General features: G+C 39.8%; 1 protein-coding gene across 3 annotated transcripts in view; it reads left to right on the top strand.

Annotated features, from left to right (window-relative positions):
• The window catches only part of glt1d1 (glycosyltransferase 1 domain containing 1), a 72138-nt gene that overhangs the window by 2806 nt on the left and 41973 nt on the right, over window positions 1-27359 (top strand). For all 3 annotated transcript variants that reach the window (XR_009515438.1, XM_059988230.1, XM_059988231.1), the window contains exons 2-5: window positions 363-511; window positions 9933-10038; window positions 11519-11570; window positions 23983-24019. Coding sequence is in view for 2 of the 3 variants with exons in the window: in XM_059988230.1 (XP_059844213.1) it covers window positions 363-511; window positions 9933-10038; window positions 11519-11570; window positions 23983-24019 (344 nt within the window). In the remaining variant the exon portion in view is untranslated. The remainder of the gene's footprint in view (window positions 1-362; window positions 512-9932; window positions 10039-11518; window positions 11571-23982; window positions 24020-27359) is intronic.

Here is a 27359-nt window from a genome sequence, read left to right as displayed (position 1 = left end):
AAATCACCTTTCCAAGAAAGCCAATGGACTATTTGCTGTCTTAATTGCTTACAGCACCTTCCTGCTGACCTTCAGTGACTTGTGTACAAGAACATATAGTTCCCTTTTTAAACAGCAACATTTTCTAGTCTCGTGCTTTTTAAAAAAAAAATTACTCCTGGGATTATAGTGAGTTAGACCTAAAAGACCCTGAAAGACTCTTCTGGAGAAGAGCTGTGAAATTTTGTCTACCTGAACAATGCTTTGCTGTTTGCAATGTAGCTAAAGTAATTTAAAAATAAATCTTCCATTGCATTAGTGAGTAAAGTCTTAATATTTACTGAAATGAAGTTTTGCATTTCCTTTCTCTTTCTTTCCTTTAGCGACTATATACAGGAGGGCGGCCATCTGTGTACACTGAGAGACATAGGTGATTTTAAATCGTCCTCTGAAGTTGCAGACTTAATCTCTGAGGATAAGTTTGATGCAGCGCTGATAATTCATCTTTACAAAGCAGGAAGATTGCTGTTAGGTATGGTAAGCCCTAATTTGGCCACAGAGTTGTACACCACAGAAAAAAAATCTTTCTGCCTATTGTATCCATGCTGGCAACCAAAGACCATTTCTTTCTATTGCTTTTGTATTTTGAATGGTCAGAAATGTATTAGGCAGTAGCAGATACAGAAGCAAAGCACTTCACCCAACAAGTCCAAATGGTCTGTTATCAAGCTTAAGCAACATAAACCTCCATTCCCATCTCATTGTTATGGCTAAAGTGCCATCTGCTTCTCTCAGTTCCTCCGTCTCCACCGCATCTGCTTTCAGGATGAGGCTTTTCATTTCCAGATAACTAACGAGATGTCCTCCTTCTTCAAAGAAAGGGGCTTCCCTTCCTCCACCATCAACACTTCCCTTACCCACATCTCTTCAATTTCTTGTACGTCTTCCCTCACACCATCCTCTCACCACCACACCAGGGATAGGGCACCTCTTATCCTCACCTACCACCCCACTAGCCTCCATGTCCAGGACATAATTCTTCGTAACTCCCACCATCTCCAACGGGGTCCCACCACCAATTACATCTTTCCCTCCTCCTCCCCCCCCCCCCCCCCCACTTACTGCTCTCCATAGGGATTGCTCTCTACGTAGCTCCCTTTTCCACTTGTCCCTCCCCGCTGATCTCCGGTACTTATTTTGCAAGTGGAACAAGTGCCCCTACACCACCTTCCTCACTACCATTTAAGGCCCCAAACAGTCCTTCCAGGTGAGGTGACACTTTTCCTGTGGGTCTTTTGGGGTCACCTACTGTATCCGGTGCTCCCTGTGTGGCCTGCTGTACATCGGTGAGACCTGACGTAGATTGGGGGACCGCTTCACCGAGCACCTACGCTCCATCCACCAGAAAAAGTGGGATCTCCCCTCCTGGTAGCCAAACATTTCAACTCTACTTCCCATTCCAACATGTCAGACCATGTCCTCCTTTACTGCCATGATGAGGCTCCTCTCAGGCTGGAGGGGCAACACCTTGTATTCTGTCTGGGTAGCCTCCAACTTGATGGCATGAGCATTGACTTCTCAAACTTCTGGTAATTTCTCCTTCCCCTTCACCATTCCCCATTCCTGTTTCCCCCCCCCCCTCACCTCATCTCCTTAGCATCACCTCCCTCTGGTGCTCCTTCTCCTCTCTTCCGTGGTCTTCTGTCCTCTCTTATCAGATTCCCCCTTCTCCAACCCTTTATCTCTTTCACCAATCAACTTCCCAGATCTTTACTACACCCCCTCCTGCAGTTTCACCTACCACCTTGTACTTCTTCCTCCCCTTCCCCACCTTCTTACTCTTAACTTTTCTTCTTCTTTTCCAGTCCTGACGAAGGGTCTCAGGCTGAAGCATCAACTGTTTACTCTTTTTCCCCAGATGCCGCATAGCCTGCTGAGTTCCTTCAGCATTTTGTGTGTGTTGCTATTATGTTCTCTAGCTTTCTTTAAATACGTCTGTATTGTTTGCACCAAGAATTTACTATGACTGCTTGTTTCTCACAATCCACCCTATCTGTGCTCCTCAAAATTTTGATGTTCTAGTGTTTTGAGAGGAGGATTTGGTTGAAAACAGTTAAAGGTTGAAAAATGTTGACTATCTTTAAATATCAGTTCAATTGTACAATGGGGAGAATAAATTTGCCTGAGGCTGTTACTATATTGGGGGGAAATTGATGTGAAAAATAAGGACTGTGCTAAATAACTTTGATCTCATTCTTATTTTTAATAATCCAGAAAATGACTGTTGGTTAGCTTTTTCCATTTATTACTAACATTATCCACATAAGGGTCACTGTTATCAGCTTTTAATAGTGTCCAAAAATCTGGATTGCTGAGAACTCCTTTAGCCCATGCTCAAATAAAATATAAACAGACTGGCCTTAAAGCTAGATGGGACTTAAAATTTGTACTGTTATGAATGTACCACAGCTCTGAGGGGCCGAAGGGTGCAGGGTAGCCCCCTCCTTTGTGAGAATCGCAAGATCACTATTGATTTGGGTCAGGAGACCCAGGAAATGAGAGAGAGAGAGACGTGCAGAATGTCTTGTTCCCCCGGCGATATAAAGCTACGGGAAACGGCCATTGTCTCTTGGAGACGAACTTGTGTATTACAATACTGTGCTACGTGGAAGCCCTCAGGCAAAGTGGGCTGGTTGAGGGAGGGATTGCGTCACCCAAACCTGATTGACATCTGAGACCCTGTGAGTCAGGATAAAAGAGGGTCTGTGGGAACAGCCCCTCAGACGCACCAGAAGAAACGCTAGCAATCCCGTAATAGCGGTAGCCGGTGGGGGAGGAGGCCACGTGCGTTCGGTTCCACTTGCCCCGGAACCGGTGGCTTTTACCACGGAAGAACGGCTTTTAGCTAACAACGGGGAAACCAACTCCCAACGTCTTGAAGAAGTGACATCATAAAAGGAATGGGCAAGTTAAACCTCCGTTTTTCTCTCCAACCAAAAAGGCTGCATCCTACAGCTTGAATGAACTAAAGTGACTTTTATATTTCCCTCGGACAATACATCATCCCCTAGACAACTATAGAGCTATTTCTTCTTGATTCTTATTATACCCGCGCTTTTAGATTTAGTATTGATGACGTATGTCATCTGTATGTTTGCATTGATATTATTTTTGTGTATTTTTATCAATAAATACTGTTAAAAATAGTACCATCAGACTTCAACGGACCTCTCTATCTTTGCTGGTAAGTGACCCAGTTACGGGGTACATAACAGTACCACAGCAGGAATTTACTGTGTGTTGTAGTGCCAAAACATTTTGTACAGGTTGCCAAACAAATTCCAGAGGGAAAAATTCTAAATGAAAACTTTTTGGTTAATGAATACTTATTCCCTGAGCAGTCGGTTATTAGTGTATCAATCCGAAGGTAGTTTTTTCATATTACCGATATTGGTTTATTATTGTCACACGTAGCAAGACAGTGAAAACCTTGTCTTGCGTGCTATTTATACAGATCAAGTCATTACTCTGAACTGAGTTAGAATAAGGTAAAATAATAATAAAGTGTAAATGTTACCCCAAAAGCTGCAGTGCAGGTAAAAAGTGCAAGACCATGATAAGGTAGATCATGTGGCCAAGAATCCATTTCATCTGATAACTTGGGGGAGCATCCACTAAATAATTGCATTGGTGATTGACCTTGTACAAAAGTATGTGATTAGAGAATATACCTGCAGTGCACTGCATGATGTTGTCTCCAAATAGTAGAGCTAATTTTCATGATGTCAAATTGTGAGCCACCTACTGTAAATGTGTACTCTTTTCTCCTTAAGTGATTAGCCTTTGAGAGGGGAGCTGAGGGAATGGTCTGGTACAGGACACTTTCTAGGCACAAGTAGGCTGGCTTCTTGTACAGAACAAAATTGACAGTCAGTTCTCTCCTCTCCTTTCTGCTTTCATATCACAGGTGCATGCCGTGAAATTTGTTGTTTTGTGGCAGCAGTGCATTACAATACATAATAATAAAGAACTATAAATTGCAAGAAATATGTTTCTAAAAATTAAATTAATTGTACAAAAAGAGAACAAAGGTATATTACCTCTGATGGCAGAGAGAAGGAAGCTGTTCCTAAAATGTTTAGTGTATGTCTTCAGGCTCTTGTATCTCCTCCTTGATAGAGGCAATGAGAAGAGGGCATGCCCTGCGTGATGGGGGTTCTTAATGATCACCCAGGACTAATATAACTAAATTTACTATTATCTTTGTTCATTGAGAGTGAGTAATATGTGAGTTTTTTTAATAGTGTATGCCATTTAAACATATCTAAGCTGAAGAAAGTAATAAGATCGTTCTCTAACTTAAATTAAACACAATGATACTGTCTTAAATAACTAATTAAAGCAAACTATTTGTCTATTTTCCTGGCAAAGAAATTCTCCCAGTTATCTGAAAGGGAGACTTTTTCTAGATTGAAGTCTTGTAACCAGTGGTGTGCCACACGGGTCCTTGCTGGGTCCACTGTTGTTTTCCACCTGTATCAGCAGTTCGAATGAGAATATAATTGGTATGGTCAGTCAGTTTGCAGATGACACCATGAGTAGTGGATAGTAAAGAAGGCTATCTAAGATTATAACAGGATCGATCAACTGATAAAGTGGGCAAAAGAATTTACAAGGTTTGGTGAGAACAGATGGAGAACAGTGTGCAATTTTGGTCACCCAGCTATAGGAAGGACATCATTAAACTGGAAAGGGTGCAGAAAAGGTTTATAACGATGCTACTCGGACTGGAAGGCTTGAATGAAAAAGAAATTTCTGGATAGGTTAGGTCTTTCCTCCTGGAGGAGACCAAGGGATGACCTTGTAAAGACTTGCAAAATCATGAAGGGCATAGATAAGGTGAATGTCAGTCTTTTTTCCCATGGTTTGGCAATCCAAGGGGCCATAGATATAACCTGAGGGGGTAAAGTCTAAAGGCAAGCTGAGGGGTTTTTCATGCAGAGGGTTTAGGAATTGGAGAATGAACCATCAGTAGAAATGATAGAAGTACAATTACAACATTAAGAGACATTTGGGGAGGTATGTCGGTAGGAAAGGTTTGAAAGGGTATGAGACGAATGGGACAAGATCAGGTTGGCAATTTGGTCAGAGTGTTGTTTAAAATTATGTTGTTTAAACCTGCGACTCTAAGAATGGCATAGAATATATGAACTAATCACTTCACCCAGTGAGTTCAAATCAGCACTTGTATTCCTTTCAAGCCTTTTCCTGTCCTTTATCAAAGTCTAGCCACATTTGTTCTTTGCATCAGTATTTATTAAGGACAGGGACATGGAGACTAGGGAGAACAGTGAAGAGTGCTCATTTCTGAGGTTAATTTGAAATGAGGAAGGAGGTGGTGTAGGGTCTCTTAAAGAATATTAAGGTGGGTAAATCCCTATTGCCTTTTGGAATAGACCCCAGGTTATTGAGAGAGGCAAGAGATTAGATTGCTGGGTTGTTGCAGTAAGTGTTGTAACTTACCTGCTCATCAAAAGCTAGTCCCCTGCTGGGAGGTGGGGACTGGCCCATGTACAGAGCATTGTGGCCCCTCCCACTAGGTTTTGTTAGCCAGTAATGTCACAGCGCTGGAAGGGTTTAAATCTAGTGTGTGGTAACAATGTGGTATCTTTTCATTGTCTGGGTAGATAAAGGTGCTGTGGAAATGATAGACAATGGGGGTACACTGCTGTGCAGGTGCCCTGGGCAAACACACAGTAGCAAATACTTATCTAAAATGTATGTTCAGTGTCTGTTTTGTCTTGCCACTTTGGATTCTCAATTTAGATAAGTAAGTGTAATCTAAATGCATTTACTGAATGATTAGTGTGTGTTTTGGCTTGTAATAAATTGCTAACCTATTTACTGACAGTGAGCCTCTTCTATCCCATGCACCGAGCCTGTGAACCTGATTTCCCACAAAATGGGGTTTTGACCAATATCTTTGTATAGGCTGTAGCCACAAGTAGGATCTTAGAGAACTGGCTAGTAACTAATATCGTTCTATTTTCAAGAGCGGAATGAGAGATAATCCTGGAAACTATAGACAGATGAATCACCTGTCAGTTGGCGGCAAGTTACTTGAGAAGATGCTTGGGATAGAATTTGTGAGCAAATTGTAAGTCAGGATAGCTAGCTTGACTTTATCTAGGGCAAATCATGTCCTATGAACTTAATTGAGTTTTTTGAGGATATGGCGAAGGTGATTGATGAAGGTAAAGCTGGATGTTGTCAAACACCTTACTAAAATTCATGTAGACAAGGTCCCTCATGGTAATCTTCTGTAAAATGTTACGATACGTGGGATCCATGGTGAACTGGCCATTTGGATTCAGAATTAGCTTGCATGTAGAAGACAGAGGCTAGTGGGGTTGGTGGGACATTTTCAAGCTGGAGGTCCATGATGAGTGGTGTTCCACAGAGATCCATATTGGGACCTCCACTGTTTGTGATATGATTGGCTTGAATGAAGACATGGCTGTATGGTTTAGTACACTGCAGACACAGAGATTGCTGGTGTTATGGAGGGTGTCGAAACAGCCGAAGGATACTGCAGGATATAGGTCAGTTGCAGATATGTGTGGAGAAGTGGCAGATGGAGGTTACACTTTGTTGCACTTTGGGAGATTAAATGTAAAAAGGGACAGGGCAAGACCCTTGATATACAGAAGGATCTTGGTATCCAAGTCCACAGCTCCCTGCAAGTGACCACATTGGTTGATAGGATAGTAAAGAAGTTACATGGATTGTTTGAGTAACATACATAAAATGCTGGAAGAACTCTGCAAGTCAGGGAACATACATGGAGGGGAATAAACAGTCAAAATTTCTAATGAGAACTTTCATCGAGACTTGATAAAGGGTCTTGGCACAGCATCTCGACTGTTTATACATCTCCTTGGATGCTGCCCGACTTGCTGAGTATCTCCAACATTATGTGTACATTATTCAAGATTTCCAGCATCTGTAATCACTCTAATGTACATAGAATGCTTGCCTTTATTAGTTGAGGAATTGAGCTCAAGTCAGGAAGTGAAGTTACAGCTTTATGCAAGTATATTTAGGCTGCATCTAGAGTATTACATTTATTTTTGGTCACTCCATTATAGGAAGAATATAAAGACTTTGGAGAGGGTGCAGAAGAGTTTACCAGGATGTTGCCTGGATTGGATGGCCTGTGCTATAAGAAATAGTTGGAGAAACTTAGTTTGTTTTTTCTAGAGAAGCAGAGGCTGAGGTTTGTTAGAGGTGTATAAAGTTATGAGAAGCATAGATTGACTATCTATCTCTACAGTAACTATATCCCAGGAGTGAACTGCCTAAAACCACAGGCTATTTAATTTGGGGAGGACTAATTACATTGGTACTGGGAGCATAGTTTAGGAAGAGATGTACTTAAGGAAATGCACAGCAGAAATATGGAGGTTTTTTAGGGACGACTTGCTGGAGTTCTGGATAGGTTTGTCCATTGAAACACAGTAAGGTTGGTAGAGGGAAGGAACCATGGTTGACAAAAGAGTTGGTACATCTAGTCAGGAGGAAGAAAGAAGCATACTTAAGGTTCAGGCAGCAAAATTTAGGCAGAGCTCTTGAGAATTATAAGATAACCAGGGAGGAGCTTAAGAAAGGATAGCTAGAAGGGGACAGTGAAAGGACTTGGAGAATAGAATTAAGGAACCCCCCCCCCCCAATGTGTTCCACACAGGAACACAGGGATGACTAGAGTGAGGGAAGGATGGATCAGGGATAAAAAGGGAAGCATTCCTGAAGGCTGAGGTGGTAGGAGAGAACCTTAATGAATACTTTCCTTCAGTGTTAGCCAGGGAGAAGGACCATAATGAATGTGAAGCCAGTGTAAAACAGGCTAACATATTAAAGTTAAGAAAGAGGCAGCATTAGAGCTTCTGAGAAACATGGGGAGAGATGTCACTGGGGATGAATGAGATATAATCCAGGTTCCTTCGGGAATTGAGAGAAGAGATTATAGTGGCATTGATATAGTGGCATCATCCCTTGCCACAGGAATAATGTGGAGGATTGAAGGATGGCAAATGTTCTTTCATTTTTCAAGAAAGGTAATGAGGATAATCCTGAGATTATCGACCAGTGAGTCTTATGTCAATGGTAGGCAAACTACTGGAGAGGATTTATGAACATTTGGAGAAGCATAGGAATAGTCAGCATATCTTTGTGAATAGCAGGTCATGACTCACAAGCCTAACTGAGTTTCTCAAGGAGGGGACAAGACAAATAATAAAGATAGTGTAGCGTACATGGATTTTAGTTGGGTGTTTGATAAGGATCCCCCTGGTAGGCTTGACCATAAAGTTATGAGGCATAGGATCCATGGAAACTTGGCTCTATGGATTTGGAATTAGCTTCCCCACAGAAGGCAGATGTTGGTGGTAGACGGAGAGTATTCTGCCTGGAGGTCAGTCACCACTAGTGTTCTGCGGGGCTCTGTTCTGGGCCCCCTGCTCTTCATGATTTTTTTTTAATATAAATTACTTGAATTAGGAAATAAAGGATGAATTAGTAAATATGAAGATGGCACAAAGGATGAAAGAATTGTGCATTGTGTAGATAGTTGCCATATGTTGCAACAGGATATAAACAAGATGCAGTTGGGCAGATTCAATCCAGAAAAGTGTAAGGCGATACACTTTGGAAGATTGAACATGAAGGCAGAGTACAAGGTTAATGACAGCATTCTTAGTCCAAGTCCACAGATCCTTCAAAGTTGCCTGCAAGTTGTTAGGGTGGTCATGGTGTGCTGTCCTTTGTTAGTTGGAGGATTGAGTTCAATACCTGCAAGGTGATGTTGCAGCTCTATAATATTAGACCACACTTTGATCAGTGTTGTCACCTCACTATAGGAAGAATGTGGAAGCTTTAGAGAGGTTTCCGTACAAATTTACCAAGGTTCAGCCTGGATTAGAGCACATATCTTCTGAGAAGTGGCTGAGTGAGCTGGGGCTTGTCTCTTTGGAGCGATGGAGGATGAAAGATGACTTTACAGAGTTGTACAAGGTTATGAGAGGCAGAGATAGAGTGGACAGCCAGCACCTTTTTTTCTAGGACGGCAATGGCCTATTACAAAAAGATATGTGTTTAAGGTGAGTAGACGAAGTTTAGAGGAGATGTCAGAGGTATTTTTTTTTACACAGAGCCTGGAGCACGATGCCAGGAGTGGTGGTAGAGGCTGATACAATGAGAGATATTTAAGAGACTCTTAGATGGGCACATAGATTAAGAAAAATGGAGGGATATAGGCTGCAGAGGGCAGAGGAATTTAATTGACCATGAAATACATTTATATAGCTTGAGGCATCATTGCGGGATGAAGGGCCTGTGTTGTGCTGTGCTGCTCAATACTCTATCCACTACTAACACCACCCTCAGCAAATATCTTGTACTAATTAGGTATTTTATTTGTCTTTATGTATTCGTAACCCAGAATAGCACTTTCCTTTTTATAATTTTTCTCTACTTGCTGCCCCATCTTTTAAAAATCTTTGTACCCATGTGCTGGATGCAGAGAACCATGTATGGCTCATTTCTTCCCATTTTTCTTGCTCAATTTTACCCTTAAGTAAACTTCACAATCAACAAGGTTCAGTCCTCTGTATCTTGTCGTCAAGTACCTACCTCTGGATTAACTTTAGGGTAAGGGTGAACATTAACATTCTCCTTTTACTTCATCTTTTCCTTACTACTTTATTTACATCTTTCTCCTTTCTACTCCTGTCCGTCTTTCCCTTCTGACTTTCACTTTCAATTATATTTTTAAAGTCAATGGCTTAGCAACAGAAGCACATTTATTTTACTCTGTGGTATTTCACTGACATGTGAAGTAGATCAGAAGCACACAGAGACATAGGATTAAAATTATTTCAAAAATCTCATTCCTTCAGACAGTAGTGTGCCATATGGAGCTATATTTGGTGGAACTGACGTTAATGAAGATATCAAGGATGCAAAGAAACATGAAATCATGGGGACTATCGTGCAGAAAGCTAGGTAATACCAGCAAACTCTTTTTCTGTTGTAGTGTAGGAGAGGTAAAGGCATTGTTATCTTTTGAATCTGTAAATCTAAACTAAAATTAATAAATTTAATAATAATAATATTTGTAGAATCAACGCAATCTGCACAACCGTTACCTGATTTAGGTCATTCTATTTTTTTTAAAACTGGAGATTAATTTTGAAAGGTTCTCACCTGCTTATTTATTTGTGCTCATGGTGAGGATGCACACTGCTGCAAAACTGATTTTTTTTTTCCCTATTTGAGATATCCTGTGATGGTGTCACAATCATCCCCAGATCAGCTTGGCACAGCCAACAGCAGAATACATTGCTTCTGCTGTATGTCAACCGCATACTTAGTGTTTCAGCCTTTATTAGAAAACAAATCATCCAAGTTTTTGGCTACTTTTTAATGTACATCTGCTTTGGCTCAGCACCTATTTTTCAACAGGTGGCGTGTCTAAGGATAATTACCTACAGTGCAAAACTCAGTTATTTTCTGCTTCTTGATGCCAATTTATTAATTTATTTATTTATTAATCTCTATTACAGTCGGAAGTATTGTTGGTTATTTTCAAACATTTATAATAGCCCTTAACTTCTCCATTTCTAATTAGTGCGCTATGCTGCACATGATTAATATGTGGCTTGATAAGTCCCAACAAAATAGAGCAACTATGTAAATTATATGTACAAAATAATGATTCACACATAAAAGTAATGAGATAAGGTTTCCATTTCAACCTCAGCCTCAATATATATTGACTTTATTGCAAATTTTAGTTTAGTGAAACATTTTCTTTTATGCATGGAAATTTACCTAATGGTTATTTTCCTCTTTTCTGTGGTACAGATTTGAGATAACAATTCTATACCTCTGTAGAGTAGATCTGTATTGGATTAGGAGTCTCATCAGAGTTATCTTGATCAATAGTGTTAATGGTAGCAATTATTTTAAAGAAATCATAAACCAACTGACTCTAATTAGTAAGATCTAACAAAACCTATCAAAGTCTTCGAACGACATGGGTATTATCTGTCTTATGTCTTCCTATTGGCAGTTTATAGTTAGATGATGGATATTTTTGTGAAATTCTGTGATAAATCATTGATATAATGACTGGAGGCTTATTACTAGAGTTCTATGCTCAGCATACACATTGATTAAACAGTATTATTCTCAGTAGGCTTATATTATTGCAGTTTAAATTCCTCAATTACTGTCTAAAGTAAATGCCCAAGGAAATGTGGATAGTCTGAATGTTATTAAAGATAAATCCTTGAGCTTTCAGTACCACTGTTATTTTTAAATTAAAATTTCTCTTCAATTTACCTACTTTATTTAAGCATTAGTTTTTACAATTTCTAACTGCTTTTTAGCCCACGACATTGACATTGGTCCCTGATGTACCAAATGCTGTCATTGTGAGCTATTTTAATGTTCTTTTCCTGAAAACCGTTTTAATTGCCAGGTTCCTGGTGGCTTTCACAGACCAGTTGAAGAAAACAGCAGAGCTTCATTGGGTATGTATTGTGCAGGCTTCACATCATTTGCCACTGTCAGCATCCTGTGCATTGTGCATTGCATTACCTTTTCAAAGTTAATTTGCTTAGTATAATTCAGGATTACTACCTTATAATCGTGAATTTTATCAGTCTTTCTCAGTCTTATGTTCAGTCTGTATTGTCAACCATTCTTTCTCATTGTCTGTTTGTGAGGGGGGAGGGGTATTGGGGGAGCGATGGTTTTGCACGGGAAAAGGGGATTTTAGGTGTTAATGTTCTTGTGTTTACGTTAATTTTTTGTGCGGGAGTGTTTGGAAACCAATGTTCTTGTATTTCATGAGGGTGACGTTAGTGTGAGGGGGGAGGTTGATGATCATGTTTTTGTTTTTTTTTTGTGCCGGGTGGTGAGTTGCTGTTTTTCTTTGAACTGCCTTTCCTTGGTTTGCTTGGTTTAGTGGCTATGTGGAGAAGAAGCAGCTCAAGAGTTTGTATACTGCATTCATACTTGGATAATAAATGAACCTTTGAAATATTTTTTCTCAAATATCGTTGCTCCTTGGCCAGGTATCAGGAAAATGAGCATTTCTCATAAATACATTAATAGTGAATGAGAAACTATTACTATTCATTTCATCTGCTGACATGTGATCCCCAATTTATTCAAATTCCAAAGAAATTAATAATTTTAAATTAGATGCCAAGGATATAGTTCAGATTTTTGTTATGCTATTGTTGATCTATTGGTAGAAGATTTAAGTTCAGGAAGTACTGGAGTCTGAAGGGGAACAGATAGTTAATGTTCAAGAAATTGATATGATGAGGCTCTTGAAATAAAATAATATAATAATAAAATCAAGCATTATGTGTAATTGTTGGTCATTGTTGTTGCCAGACCTGGTGCTTTCCCCACAACCTTATCGTTGAGTTTGGAGGCTTGCGTGCTTCAGTGATCCGGAGAGCAATGTTGCTGAAGTCAGGGCTTTGTGCCTTGGCTCTTGGTAGGGCCACTCGTGCCAAATAGATCAAAGAGTAGAGGCCAGATGGAGAATGGTCCACCAGTCCTCCAGGTTTGGAGGTTCAGCTCAGGGCTAACAACCCTGAACTGGTAAAACAAAACTGTTACAGAAACAGCAATGAAGAATCTTTCTACACCTGAGTGTAACAGTATTCCTGAGTCTCCACCTGGAACTTGCATTAGTGAAAACGGAGAGAAAGCTACTGACATGATGAAGGAAGCTTTGAACACTGCCAGAGATGGAAGACCTTCATTGCTACCCTAAATGCCATTGGCGTAATGGGCAGTAAGTAAGTCGGGCAGACCTGATGCTTTGGCAACAACAACTCATTTGGCACTGGTGACATGCCGTAGCTATTGTGTTGCCTTTATCAGAATATGAGGTCAAAGGTCATGTAGGATATTAGGAACCAGGCAAACTTAACTGCATAGTTATTCATTTATTTTATGTGGAACTAGAAGGAAAGAGAGAGAAAATCTTTTTTATTTGCAAGACATTTCACAAATTTCTGAGAAGTGACATTCTCTGATTAGATCACCAAACACAATTCACTCTGAGGTGTATAGAGGTCTGCTTTTCCAATCAATACAGTAGGGATCTTTAAACTGCAGAATTTCAAGAAATAACCTTTACTACTTTGCAATCCTGACAGCTAAAAGTCATGACATAGCTGACACAAGGACTTTAACGTGGGAGCATAGTATTTACAAATAATTTGGAATGCAATATCACTACCAATCAATACGTTAGTTCTGCATTAAAAATAAAGAACTACATTTAAAATAACTCACACTGCTGCGAAGAGGGTTCGGCCAAATAAGCAGCATAGGGTACACAGAAGAGTAGAAAAGTCTTTGCACAGTAGTTTTTCACTTGCTGAAACAACTGCATTTAGCACCTATCTTAATTCTCTCAACGAGCTGATCTGACCTCCACCACCACCACTACTATCATTTTTTAAATACACCCAAAACCAAATCCAAGATGGCTTGTTTACTCATCAAACAGTTACTAAGAATAAATAAATAATAGTACAGCACTTTTCCTGATACATGAGGAAATCTTATCATTAGTTGCTTCAGCACTTATCTTCATAAATGCTCAATTTCAAACACTTTTGGACATTGGGAAAAATTTTCATCCTGCAGTCCTAAATTGCTTTATGGGTTATCACCCAACAATAAAAGCAGACCAACTTTTATTCACATGAAGATTGTTTGTTTGTTTATTTATTTAGCCACAGCATAGAATAGTCCCTCCCAACCCTTCCAGCCATGCTGCCCAGCAATCCCACCATTTAATTCTAGCCTAATCTAGCCTAATTTATAATGACCAATTAACTTACCAACTAGCCGGTCTTTAGATCATGGCAGGAAAATGTGCAAACTTCTTCCAAGCGCCGACGGGAATTGAACCCGGGTCGCAGTACTGTAAAGCGTTGTGCTAACCACTGCACTACTGTTCATGCTTCTATAGTGAGTGACCAATATTATTTTCAATCGGGCAGCAAATTTAAATCAACTCCAGTATCGTCACTTCTAAAATTTTTGCCTCATTGACACTTCGCTTCTGCCTCCTGCCACGTTAAGATTAGTATTTGATACTAGACACATATCCCAGGATTGTATGTAACAAGCCATATTGGTAATGCCTAATTCTGGACAGTACCTGTGGGCATTGAAGCTAAACCACTTTGCAAATTTGTCCCAGGAACGGACAGTTCAATGGCAAAACCCGCTAGTCATAGTGAAGGCTAGTCGTAGGTGAAACAATGGCACGCATACTGAGTTTTTGCAAAGGTTTAGAGACCTCAATGTCTTTTTAGAGAAATAAGTTTTGAACTTCTGTACTTTAAATATGAACTTTCTGAAGGCTTTGGCAGTCTTTCAGGTGACCGTCCCCTACAAAGGACTAGACTTCATTTTGGAAAGAGATGAGTTCTATGGTATGTGTATCCAGAATTTAATCACTTGTGTCAATCATCTGATTATCTGTGAGTGATTGAGCTTCAGACAATAGTGTACACCTTGCATTTTATATATATATATATATATATATATATATATATATATACAGTAAAAATTTCCACAGAGACTGTGACTCTTTACAGTGATACCAGTGAATATGATCACTGGATCAGAAAAGAAGCACACTGTAGTCATGCAGCAGAAAAATCTCAATAGCATTCAGTGCCACTCTACAGTCATATTTACAACCTGCCGCTGTATAATTCATAGTCAGGTGTTTAACCCAAATGAAGAGAAATGCCAGTGTTCCAATATGCCACGGTGTTAACAGTGAGGTTATTGTAATATTGTCCGTGAAACGAAATAAAACAATGCTTGTTTGTTCTGGAAGAATGTAGATTCACGATTTCTCACATTTCCTGTTGCTTCCAGGTGTTTAATATTGCCAGGAAATAGTATTGCTGCTGAGGGATCATTTCTCACACAGGAGGTCAGTTAACAAAGCTAGAAAACATAGAATTGAGATGATGTGCTGACACACACTCAGTGGCTTCTTTATTAGCTGCCCCTGTAAATCTGCTCATTAATGCAAATATCCAACCTTCCAATCATGTGGCAGCGGCTCAATGCATAAAAACAAGCAGACGTGGTCAAGAGTTTCAGATGCTGTTCAGATCAAGCATCAGAATGGGGAAGAAATGTGATCTGAGTGACTTTGACCATGGAATGATTGTTGGTGCCAGATGGGGTAGTTTGAATGTCTCAGAAACTGCTTAGCATCTGGAATTTTCATGCACAACAACTACAGTTTATTGAGAATGGTGTAAGAAAAAGAAAAGATCCAGTGAGCAGCAGTTATGTGGGCAAAGATGCCTTTTTAGTGAGAGAGGTTAGAGGGGAATGGCTAGACTGGTTCAAGCTGACAGGAAGGCAGCAATAACTCAAATGACTTCCCATTACGGCAGTGCTGTACAGAAGAGCATCTCTGAATGTACAACATGCCAAACTTTGAAGTTACAGCAGCAGAAGACGACACCAGGTTCTACTCCTGTACCTAATAAAGTGGCCACTAAGTGTAGATTTAGAATTAGTTATGGGACAGGAAGGAAAGAATAAGATTAAACCAATCCTCAGGTTGGCAAGCTGTGAGTGGTGGCTACAACAAGAGCTAAGCCCCAGCTGTTGCAAGGGGGATGGGACCCGGAGCGATAGAGCAATGAAAGAAGTGCATGGAGGAAAGCCAGATCTAACACATAGAGAGGCTTTGAGGAAAGAGAAGCAGAATAAAGGGTGTAAAGGTAGTAAGGTAGAAGGGCTAAAGTGTGTGTACTTCAATGCAAGAAGCATCAGGAACAAAGGTGATGAACTGAGAGCTTGGATACATACATGGAATTATGATGTAGTGGCCATTACGGAGACTTGGCTGGCACCAAGGCAGGAATGGATTCTCAGTATTCCTTGTTTTCAGTGCTTTAAAAGGGATAGATGGGGGGGAAGGGGAGGAAGGGTGGCATTACTGGTCAGGGATACTATTACAGCTGCAGAAAGGGTGGGTAATGTAGCAGGATCCTCTTTTGAGTCAGTATGGGTGGAAGTCAGGAACAGGAAGGGAGCAGTTACTCTACTGGGGGTATTCTGTAGGCCCCCTGGTAGCAGCAGAGATACCAAGGAGCAGATTGGGAGGCAGATTTTAGAAAGGTGCAAAAATAACAGGGTTGTTATCATGGATGACTTTAACTTCCCTAAGATTGGCATTTGATTAGTTCCAAGGGTTTAGATGGGGCAGAGTTTGTTAATTGTGTCCAGGATAGATTCCTGTCACAGTATGTTAACAGGCCGACTAGGGGGAATGCCATACTAGATCTAGTATTAGGTAACGAACCGGGTCAGGTCACATATCTGTCAGTGGGTGAGCATCTCGGGGACAGTGATCACCGCTCCCTGACCTTTAGCATCATCATGGAAAAGGAAAGAATCAGAGAAGACAGGAAAATTTTTAATTGGGGAAGGGCAAATTATGAGGCTATAAGGCTAGAACTTGCGGGTGTGAATTGGGATGATGTTTTTGCAGGGAAATGTACTATGTTTAAGGATCTCTTGCAGGATGTTAGAGATAAATTTGTCCTGGTGAGGAAGATAAAGAATGGTAGGGTGAAGGAACCATGGGTGACAAGTGAAGTGGAACATCTAGTCAAGTGGAAGAAGGCAGCATACATGAGGTTTAGGAAGCAAGGATCAGATGGGTCTATTGAGGAATATAGGGTAGGAAGAAAGAGCTTAAGAAGGGGCTGAGAAGAGCAAGAAGGGGCCATGAGAAGGCCTTGGTGAGTAGGGTAAAGGAAAACCCCAAGGCATTCTTCAATTATGTGATGAACAAAAGGATGACAGGAGTGAAGGTAGGACCGATTAGAGATAAAAATGGGAAGATGTGCCTGGAGGCTGTGGAAGTGAGCGAGGTCCTCAATGAATACTTCTCTTGGGTATTCACCACTGAGAGGGAACTTGATGACGGTGAGGACAATATGAGTGAGGTTGATGTTCTGAAGCATGTTGATATTAAGGGAGAGGAGGTGTTGGAGTTGTTAAAATACATTAGGATGGATAAGTCCCCAGGGCCTAATGGAATATTCCCCAGGCTGCTCCCCGAGACAAGGGAAGAGATTGCTGAACCTCTGGCTAGCATTTTTATGTCCTCATTGTCCACGGGAATGGTACCGGAGGATTGGAGGGAGGTGAATGTTGTCCCCTTGTTCAAAAGAGGTAGTAGGGATAGACCAGGTAATTATAGACCAGTGAGCCTTACGTCTGTGGTGGGAAAGCTGTTGGAAAAGATTCTTAGAGATAGGATCTATGGGCATTTAGAGAAACATGGTCTGATCAGGGACAGTCAGCATGGCTTTGTGAAGGGCAGATCGTGCCTAACAAGCTTGATAGAGTTCTTTGAGGAGGTGACCAGGCATATAGATGAGGGTAGTGCAGTGGATGTGATCTACATGGATTTTAGTAAGGCTTTTGACAAGATTCCACACGGTAGGCTTATTCAGAAAGTCAGGAGGCATGGGATCCAGGGAAGTTTGGCCAGGTGGATTCAGAATTGGCTTGCCTGCAGAAGGCAGAGGGTCGTGGTGGAGGGAGTACATTCAGATTGGAGGGTTGTGACTAGTGGTGTCCCACAAGGATCTGTTCTGGGACCTCTACTTTTTGTGATTTTTATTAACGACCTGGATGTGGGGGTAGAAGGGTGGGTTGGCAAGTTTGCAGATGACACAAAGGTTGATGGTGTTGTAGATAGTGTAGAGGATTGTTGAAGATTGCAGAGAGACATTGGTAGGATGCAGAAGTGGGCTGAGAAGTGGCAGATGGAGTTCAACCCGGAGAAGTGTGAGTTAGTACATTTTGGAAGGACAAACTCCAAGGCAGAGTACAAATTAAATGGCAGGATACTTGGGAGCGTGGAGGAGCAGAGGGATCTGGGGGTACATGTCCGCAGGTAGATAGGGTAGTTAAGAAAGCTTATGGGGTGTTAGCTTTTATAAGTCGAGGGATAGAGTTTAAGATAAGAGACACAATGTAATGATGCAGCTCTATAAAACTCTAGTTAGGCCACACTTGGAGTACTGTGTCCAGTTCTGGCCGCCTCACTATAGGAAGGATGTGGAAGCATTGGAAAGGGTACAGAGGAGATTTACCAGGATGCTGCCTGGTTTAGAGAGTATGGATTATGACCAGAGATTAAGGGAGCTAGGGCTTTACTCTTTGGAGAGAAGGAGGATGAGAGGAGACATGATAGAGGTGTACAAGATATTAAGAGGAATAGACAGAGTGAACAGCCAGCGCCTCCTCCCCAGGGCACCACTGCTCAGTACAAGAGGACGTGGCTTTAAGGTAAGGGGAGGGAAGTTCAAGGGGGATATTAGAGGAAGGTTTTTCACTTAGAGAGTGGTTGGTGCGTGGAATGCACTGCCTGAGTCAGTGGTGGAGGCAGATACACTAGTGAAGTTTAAGAAACTACTAGACAGGTATATGGAGGAATTTAAGATGAGGGGTTATATGGGAGGCAGGGTTTGAGGGTCGGCACAACATTGTGGGCCGAAGGGCCTGTAATGTGCTGTACTATTCTATGTTCTATGTTCATGATGTGGTTGAGGGGTCAAATGTCTCACTGCCAAGTTTCCTGCTGGTACTAAACTGGGTGTGGTCAAGTGTGGACAAGGATGTAAAAAGGATTCACATGAATTTAGATAAGCTGACAGAGTGAGTAATGGCGTGACATATAGAATGTAATATAGAAAAATGTGAGATAATTTATATACTAAGTGTTAGTTAAATGGCAAGAGATTGTGTAGTGTTGATGTTCGAAGGGATCTATTCCCCCTGTACTAACCTGTAGGTGCAACAGGTGATTGGGAACATGAGTAATACATTAGTTACTACTGTGAGTTGGTTCAATTTTAGAAGATGCCGTTGAAACTTGAACAACAAGGAGGGAAAGGATTAGAACAAATGAGACATTTAGTCACTCAGAGTGTGGTAAACTTTTGGAATTCTCTACTTGAAATGGCTATGAAAGCTAAGCTATTGTATGCATTAAAGACTGAGATCAATGGATTTCTGGTTGTTAAGGGAAGCAATTGATATTGGAATAGGTACCGTAAAGAGCACTGAGGTAGAAGATCAGCATGATCTTTTGAAAGGCAGAGCAGGGTAAGAGAGCTGCATGGCCTACTTCTGGCTTTTTTTTAATCTTTATATTACGTTCTTATTCTCTCACTGCCAATGTGTTTTCAATGAAAACTGGTGCTCCAGTAAAACTAAATGTACAACATAACTTGTGAAGGGAAGGAATGAACTTATGGATGACCATAGTTAAAATTGGTGAATTTGAACTTCTTTTAAGCATTTGGTTCATTTTGAAGAAATGGAAATAGACACACAGAAGAGCGAGGGAAGAGTGTTTTGTGTATGTACGATGTGTGTTTGTTGCTCCCCATAACCTCATCTCCCTGATCAATTTTGAAGTGACAGATTTCACATGACAAAATTCTAGCCCTGATTATCCTGTTGAAAGTTGCTGATGCTGCCGTTTTTTTCCTCGATGAGTGTTTCCTCACAGTGTACACACAATGGTTGCAGTGAACCTAGCTTCCTACTACTCTGTATTCCATTATTTTGTTTGAAGAAAGTGCCAACAGTTGGGTTAGATAATCCTAGAGTAGCCATGACAAAGGAATGACTGATCCCCACCTATATTTTAATACATTCTATGCAAATATCAGAAATGCATCTGCTCAAGACCTTATCAGGCTACAAGATACACAGTAACAATTGCATTTTTCACTGACACTTAACAGTTAGATTTTCATCACGGATCACTGAGGATGAAATAGAGAAATGCACTCCAGAGTAACATTTCAGAACAAGCTATCATTTCAACCTTAGCCCATGACAGCTGTCAGTTGCATGCACTGGAAGATTTGACTTTGTCTTTTCATACAAAGAGCTAAGATTAATCACAACATTGGCAGGGTAGATACTGTACTGAGCAATCAATCAGATTTTTGCAGCTTGGATTATTTAATAGAAAGTGAAGCCTATCTGCGTTATATTAGACCACAAATCACCCATGAAGTCCAACATCTGAAAGTGAAATAGAGAGTACTGTCATTTATGTGTAGCGTTTATATTATAACCTACCCAAAGAATTGTGGTTATGATTGGGCATAATGGATACTCGTCCAAATGATAGCACTTGGAATGATGACTGCACAGCTAGCAATTATAGACTAGTTATTACTATACAAAGGGAACAGATGAGGAAAACTGGGGTCCAGACTGAAAAAGTAACTCATTCTAGAAATAAAAGGGTTCAAGGCTGGATACTGATAACAGAATAATGATAATAATCTGTAGATCTGTAATAGCTAATAGAGATTACCATTTAATATTGTAATGAGAAAAAATGTGAACTATAAATTTGTGCTGCCAGATCCGTATCCTTGAAAAATTCCTTGGAGCGACAGTTCTTAGTGACATTTACTCAAATAAAGCCGTATCCTCCAGTGGTTTTCTAACTGGCCTTTGGCCTTCAGCAAAAACCTCTGCTGAGCTAAAGAAGCTTGAGGTATTGCCTAGCCTTCTCACTTTAATAGGCATGAATTAAGTGGTAATTTTTCCATTATTTCTCTAATATTGTGCTTCACACCATCACCACAGGGTGCATTTGTTCAAGAAAAAGTTATATGTTGTATTCCTTCAGAGTAACTGAGAATGTTGAATAACTGGTTCTTTCCCTATTTCATCCTGAGAATTTGTTTTTAAAGAGCAGGTTTCTGACAAAGCAGCTAAGTTGAGGACTGTGTATGTACTTGCATCTGTAGGTCTATTACAGCCTGAGGAACATACTGAGATATTCATGAACTGATTCCAAACTTAAAAGAAAAATTAAGTTAGAACTTCTGAACTAATTACCTTTCTATTTTATTAAACTGCCATTTGTTATTGGCCTTTATCCTTGGTAATAGATATCTCATAGAGTAAATGTAACTGGATTCTGGCCATTTTATAAACCTCATATTTCCAAAAAGAAAACTTTTCCAAGGAATCATTCTTAAAATTGCATCCATTATCTTCATTTACTGTTGTTATTGAGAATCAATACTTTATTTATAAGAGGAAATTTAAAATTTAATCAGAGGTAAAGATAGGCATGTTTGCTCATCTAAGTAATTATTTTCTATAGGAATCAATTTTGAGAACGTAAAGCAAGAAAGAAATAATTAACTAAAAGTACAGTAATATAGTACGTGATCACGCTCTCCCATGCATTGCCTTCTGGCTGATTAAAACTACCAAAGTAAATTGGATCTCATGCCAATCTTGTTACACTTTCATCATGAGCCTTTATGAAGTTTGTTTTCCAAAGCTATTTGCATTCCATGGGCAAACTATCTTGATAATGATAACAGAGGAACAATATAAAGTGATCTGGTTACATTTGTGTTTTGAAGTTCCATTGTTTCTTTCATGTAATCTTTGGTTTAATAACTAAGAAATGTTTTGGGAGGTACTGATCTACATTTCTAAATGGCTTTCATTCTGATTAAACATGGATTTGGTGCTCTTACCTGATTAGTAAAGATGTCAAAGGTTACAGGGAGAAGGCAGGGTTATGGGTTGAAATGGAAGATAAATCAGCCAATATTAAATGATGGAGATGATTTAATGGGCCAAATAGCCTAATTTTGGTACTCCAAATAAGATTCTCAGCAAGAATTTTCTTCAAGCATTAGGTCGCTTAATGTTCAGTTATTTTCTCTCAAGATGTGACTTAAGCTGTTGGTTTCGATTTTACGTGTAAAAATTTTGAATTTTCTTAATCTAATCTTCACTAGCCTTTGCTGTCAAGAAGAATGAACGAGTTCTTGAATGCAACAGCAGAACCCATGATTAGGAGACTGGACAGTGATAGAGGTTTTAACCAAGCATATAATTACAGAGTTCGAACCACATTCAAATGATAAGTGAAATCATAACTGGTTTTAGAAAGGACCAGACTAAAAGAGAGTGCAAGGAGGTCTGAAATAGGCTTACAGTGCAAGTACCTAAACATGATAAGCATAATATAAAAGATAAACAAGCTGTAATTGGAATGACAGTGTGGTGGCAGCAACAGAAACCTCTCTGAAGGTGGGCAGAAATTACATTCTCAACATTCGAAAATGCAAGGTATTTGGAAAGATTGGAAGAAAGGAGTGGGAGCAGCAGTGTTAATTAATGTCATGCTGGACAGTTAGAATACCAATTGAGGACAGAACCTCTCAGTTTAGAGTTAATAAATAACTAACACATTTGGCTATCAACTTGTCTGAAATTGTCTCACTGCTATCTTATTTCACACATTCAGCAACCTATAAAACAAAAAATTAAAAATTTCAATATGCAAAGCACTTCTCACTGATCACGCGTGCTATGAAATTCCATGTTACAGAAAAGTAAGATTGATTAGTATTTAGACCTTAACATGGATTTTGTTTAGATAGAAAGGTCCTTTTACAGTTATCACCATTTTAGAGTGAATGGTCCATTGGCTATAATAATCTGACAGACATCCGGTTGGGCTCATTAGAAATACTTCTGTGCTATGATACTGTGCATTGTATAATGTTAAACTCTGGAAATCAGCTATTCATGTTTCATATAGACAGTCAATATTTTGAGAGCAGTATGGTTTTGGATAAAATTAATTATCAGGAAAAGTTATTAAAAACTTCAGAAACAGGATATTCAAGTTATTAAAATCAGAGTCACTGTTTTCCATGAGTAGTTATTACAGATGAAATACAGAGAATCACTATATTAGTTGTAATGAAGATATTTTACCTTTGAAATACTTCATTGGTCTAGTTAAACCAATGTAGTCTATATTACTCAACTATGTACTTGTGATTTTGAGTTTCTTCTGTCTGTTGATCACAGTTTGAGGTCACAGTTGGCCTAAATTACTTTAAACTAAGACAAAGAAAATACAGTCAAATTCTGATTATGATTAGAGTGTTGTCATATTGCCTGAGGGGATGTTCAAGTTTATCTGTAGTAGTTTGATAACTACATAGCTTTAAGTCTCCATTTACTAATTAGAAAACTTTGGATATTAATCAAAAAATGACCTGTGCCTCCTAACCTGAGTCACACCAGGAATGAAGGGGTAAGTTTGGGAAAGAGGAATCAAAAGAAGTCTTTGCTGAAATAAGCATCTAATCTAACTCATTATTGCAGAGTTTACAGCGATTGTTGACTACAGTTATAAGATTGAGTCATACCATTTCATAGCTGCTGAGTAATTAATAAATAATTGATTTTTGATAAGACCGTTTATTGAATATCATTCAGTATATTTAGTAAATTTTGAAGTCGAGACATTATTAAGTAAGACTAAGTTCAAATAATTGTATTCCACTGTGAACTATTAAGATGTCTTACAAGATTACAATTTGACCTCTGATAAAATGATGTTTCAAATAAAACAAATACATTTTCAAACAACACACAAAATGCTGGTAGAACACAGCAGGCCAGGCAGCATCTATAGGGAGAAGCACTGTCGACGTTTCGGGCCGAGACCTGACGAATCCTGACAAGGGTCTTGGCCCGAAACGTCGACAGTGCTTCTCCCTATAGATGCTGCCTGGCCTGCTGTGTTCCACCAGCATTTTGTGTGTGTTATTTGAATTTCCAGCATCTGCAGATTTCTTCGTGTTTGCTCTTTAAATACATTTTCATTTCTTTTACTCCATTTGGAGTGGAAAAGGCAGTAAAATTAACCTTTGTGTATTATTTTCTGCACTTATGCAGCAATAAACACTATATCTTTGATTGGGTTTTTGCAAATTATTTCAAATATAGTTTTGAAAATGTTATTCATGTTGTACTTTGTTTCCTATTTTCAAGCCATTAGCTGGAAGCAAGGTTCATGTGCAGCCTCAAGGTAAGTTTTGGAAATTGCTTCATTTATAGGATTGATTGCCTTTTCAGCATGGTGCTGTGAACTTTATCCCATTCTTTCTTTATGCATTAATATATGCTAATATATGCTATTTTAATTAGATTTGATCTGCAATTTGAATACAGTTGCATGATTAACATTGTGTATGTTTACAAGGGTTTTCTAAAATAACATGCAATTTACTCTACCAAATATATATTAAGTATGTGGCAAAAGGCAAGAGGCAGTATCGCACTTTGTAATTTACTTTTCAAAAGTACGTGCTATGCATTCCCAAATGTAAAATTGAATGTTATTTAATAACTTTGTAAAACCCGCTATTTTGTTATATTTTCTTAAATTATCTGTGTTAAACTCTCCATTTAAATAAGCCGTTGTGCCAGAAGTTGTTTGCACTTCTCTAACTCAATCACAGTGACACAGATAAACATGCTGTTCATTTTTTGAAACAATGGCAGTGGTGACACGTGCTATTTTTCTGTGAAATTTTAATGGAGAAGTTTACAACTGAAATAAAATAAATTGTACTTTTACTAAATTACTTGGTCACGTCTTAAGTCAGAAGAAAACAAAATGTCTATTCTGTTTTGATTGGAAGTCTTTCCCAGGCTCAGGCCTCATGCTCAAATGCTACAGTAAAGTGGTTCTGACTCACTGTTGGAATTGATTTATTACATATTCTGTGTGTGCATATTTGGAATTTAAAGTGCCATTGCATTACCCAAGTGTTTGATTATTGTTTTTTTTTTGAAGGAAGATCAATGATTTTGTCAAATCTCACTCAGAATTACAGGCTGTCCCTAGAATGCATATACAATCCCACCATATTATTAAATACAGAAGTCTAATATACGTAAATTTGTTGTTGCACAAATGGCAGAACTACTTTCCTCCAGGATGTGCTGGAGCTTTTGAAAAGCATCAAGTCAGATACGTCTCCGGGACCAGATGAGATGTACCCCAGGCTACTGTGGGAGGCGAGGGAAGAGATTGCTGAGCCTCTGGCATCATCATTGCATCACCAATGGGGACGGAAGAGGTTCCGGAGGATTGGAAAGTTGCAGATGTTGTTCCTTTATTCAAGAAAGGGAGTAGAGATAGCCCAGGAATTTATAGACCAGTGAGTCTTACCTCAGTGGTTGGTAAGTTGATGGGGGAGATCCTGAGAGGCAGAATCTATGAACATTTGGAGAGGTATAATATGATTAGGAATAGTCAGCATGGCTTTGTCAAGGTCAGGTCCTGCTTTACGAGCCTGATTGAAGTTTTTGAGGATGTGACTAAACACATTGATGAAGGAAGAGCAGTAGATGTAGTGTATATGGATTTCAGCAAGGCATTTGATAAGGTACTCCACACAAGGTTTATTGAGAAAGAAAGGAGGCATGGGATCCAAGGGGACATTGTGGATCCAGAACTGGCTTGCCCACAGAAGGCAAAGAGTGGTTGTAGACAGGTCATATTCTGCATGGAGGTCAGTGACCAGTGGTGTCTCTCAGGGATCTGTTCTGGGACCCTTACTTTTCAGGATTTTTAGAAATGTAACCGGGTGACTATTGAATGCCATTCATTATCATTAAAATGTGTACTCAGGCATTCATCCAAGTAATGCTAGAATTGTCGTCTGTGCCTTTAAGTGGAGATGGTGACGTCATTACGCACACATGGGATAGTGGGGAGACCGTTTTGTTTGCTGCTACCAAAGCTGGTAGGACATTGGAATCAAGTTTCCCCAGAGGTGCTAGTCATGGTGAGGAAAGATTTTCATGAGTAAAGAACTCAACACTTGATAGCGTGGCTTGCAAAGTTCCTCGCTGGCCAAGTAGAATTGCCACTACCATATTAGTACTGTATTAGTTTGTGCGATTTTCTTTGTATTTTTAAACTGCACACGCAATTGGTCGAGCCACAAGTGTGTGGACCAAAGGTTAAACGGAGATTGTAGCGGCAGGTCCTGATTGTAAAGTTGTTCATTTTGTTTTAAGACCCTCTTCTGTTTTAGATGTCTAAGTGCCAGATAAAGGAATTAAAACCCAAAAAAGTGGTTGTTGTCCTGAGTGTGTACTTTACCCCGGGCTACAACATAAATGGCCTGGATGAGAGTCCTGGAGGGATGGGTTAGTAAGTTTGCTGATGACACAAAGATTAGAGATGTTGTGGATAGTGTGGAGGGCTGTCAGAGGTTACAGCGGGACATTGATAGGATGCAAAACTAGGCTGAGAAGTGGCAGGTGGAGTTCAACCCAGGTAAGTGTGAGGCGGTTCATTTTGGTAGGTCAAATATGATGGCAGAATATCAGAATATAGTATTAATGGTAAGACTCTTGGTAGTGTGGAAGATCAGAGAGATCTTGAGGTCTGAGTCCATAGGACGCTCAAAGCAGCTGCACAGGTTGACTCTGTGTTTAAGAAGGCGTACGGTGTATTGGCCTTCATCAATCGTGGAATTGAATGTAGAAGCCGAGAGGTAATGTTGCAGCTATATAGGACCCTAGTCAGACCCCACTTGGGGTCCCCACTGTGCTCAATTCTGGTTGCCTCAGTATGGGAAGGATGTGGAAGCCATAGAAAGGGTACAGATGAAATTTACAAGGATGTTGCCTGGATTGGGGAAGCATGCCTTATGAGAATAGGTTGAGTGAACTCTGCCTTGGAGTGATGGAAGATGAGAGGTGACCTGATAGAGGTGTATAAGATGATGAGAGGCATTGATCGTGTGGATAGTCAGAGGCTTTTTCCCAGGGCTGAAATGATAGCCACAAGAGGACACAGGTATAAGGTGCTGGGGAGTAGGTACAGAGGAAATGTCAGGGATAAGTTTGTTACTCAGAGAGTGGTGAGTGCGTGGAATGGGCTGCCGGCAGCAGTGGTGGAGGTGGATACGATAGGATCTTCTAAGAGATTTTTGGATAGGTACATGGAGTTTAGAAAAATAGAGGGCTTTAGGTAAGCCAAGTAATTTCTAAGGTAAGGACATGTTTGGCACAACTTTGTGGGCCAAAGGACCTGTATTGTGATGTAGTTTTCTATGTTTCTCCCTTTCTCTCTCTCCATTTTAAGTAATTGTTCTTTCAAATTCTTTCAATGTGCCATGTATGCCATTTTATCTAGTACTATGGAGAATAACATATTAAAAATATTTTTGTGTATTTTCCAGTTTATGGATAAAATTGACATACAAACGTAAAAACAGAACTTGTTTGTAACCTGATGAAGGCCTGTATACTCTCTTATGATATTGTTGCCATGAGTGTGGTTAGGTAGTTTTCAAGTCCAAATTGTCCTCCTTGTACTGCTGCCTGGCCCTCACTGGTATGTAGAA

This window comes from Hypanus sabinus, chromosome 13 (genome assembly GCF_030144855.1).
Source record: "Hypanus sabinus isolate sHypSab1 chromosome 13, sHypSab1.hap1, whole genome shotgun sequence".
Classification (NCBI taxonomy): Eukaryota; Metazoa; Chordata; class Chondrichthyes; order Myliobatiformes; family Dasyatidae; genus Hypanus; species Hypanus sabinus.
This window is presented reverse-complemented; position numbering and strand designations above follow the sequence as displayed.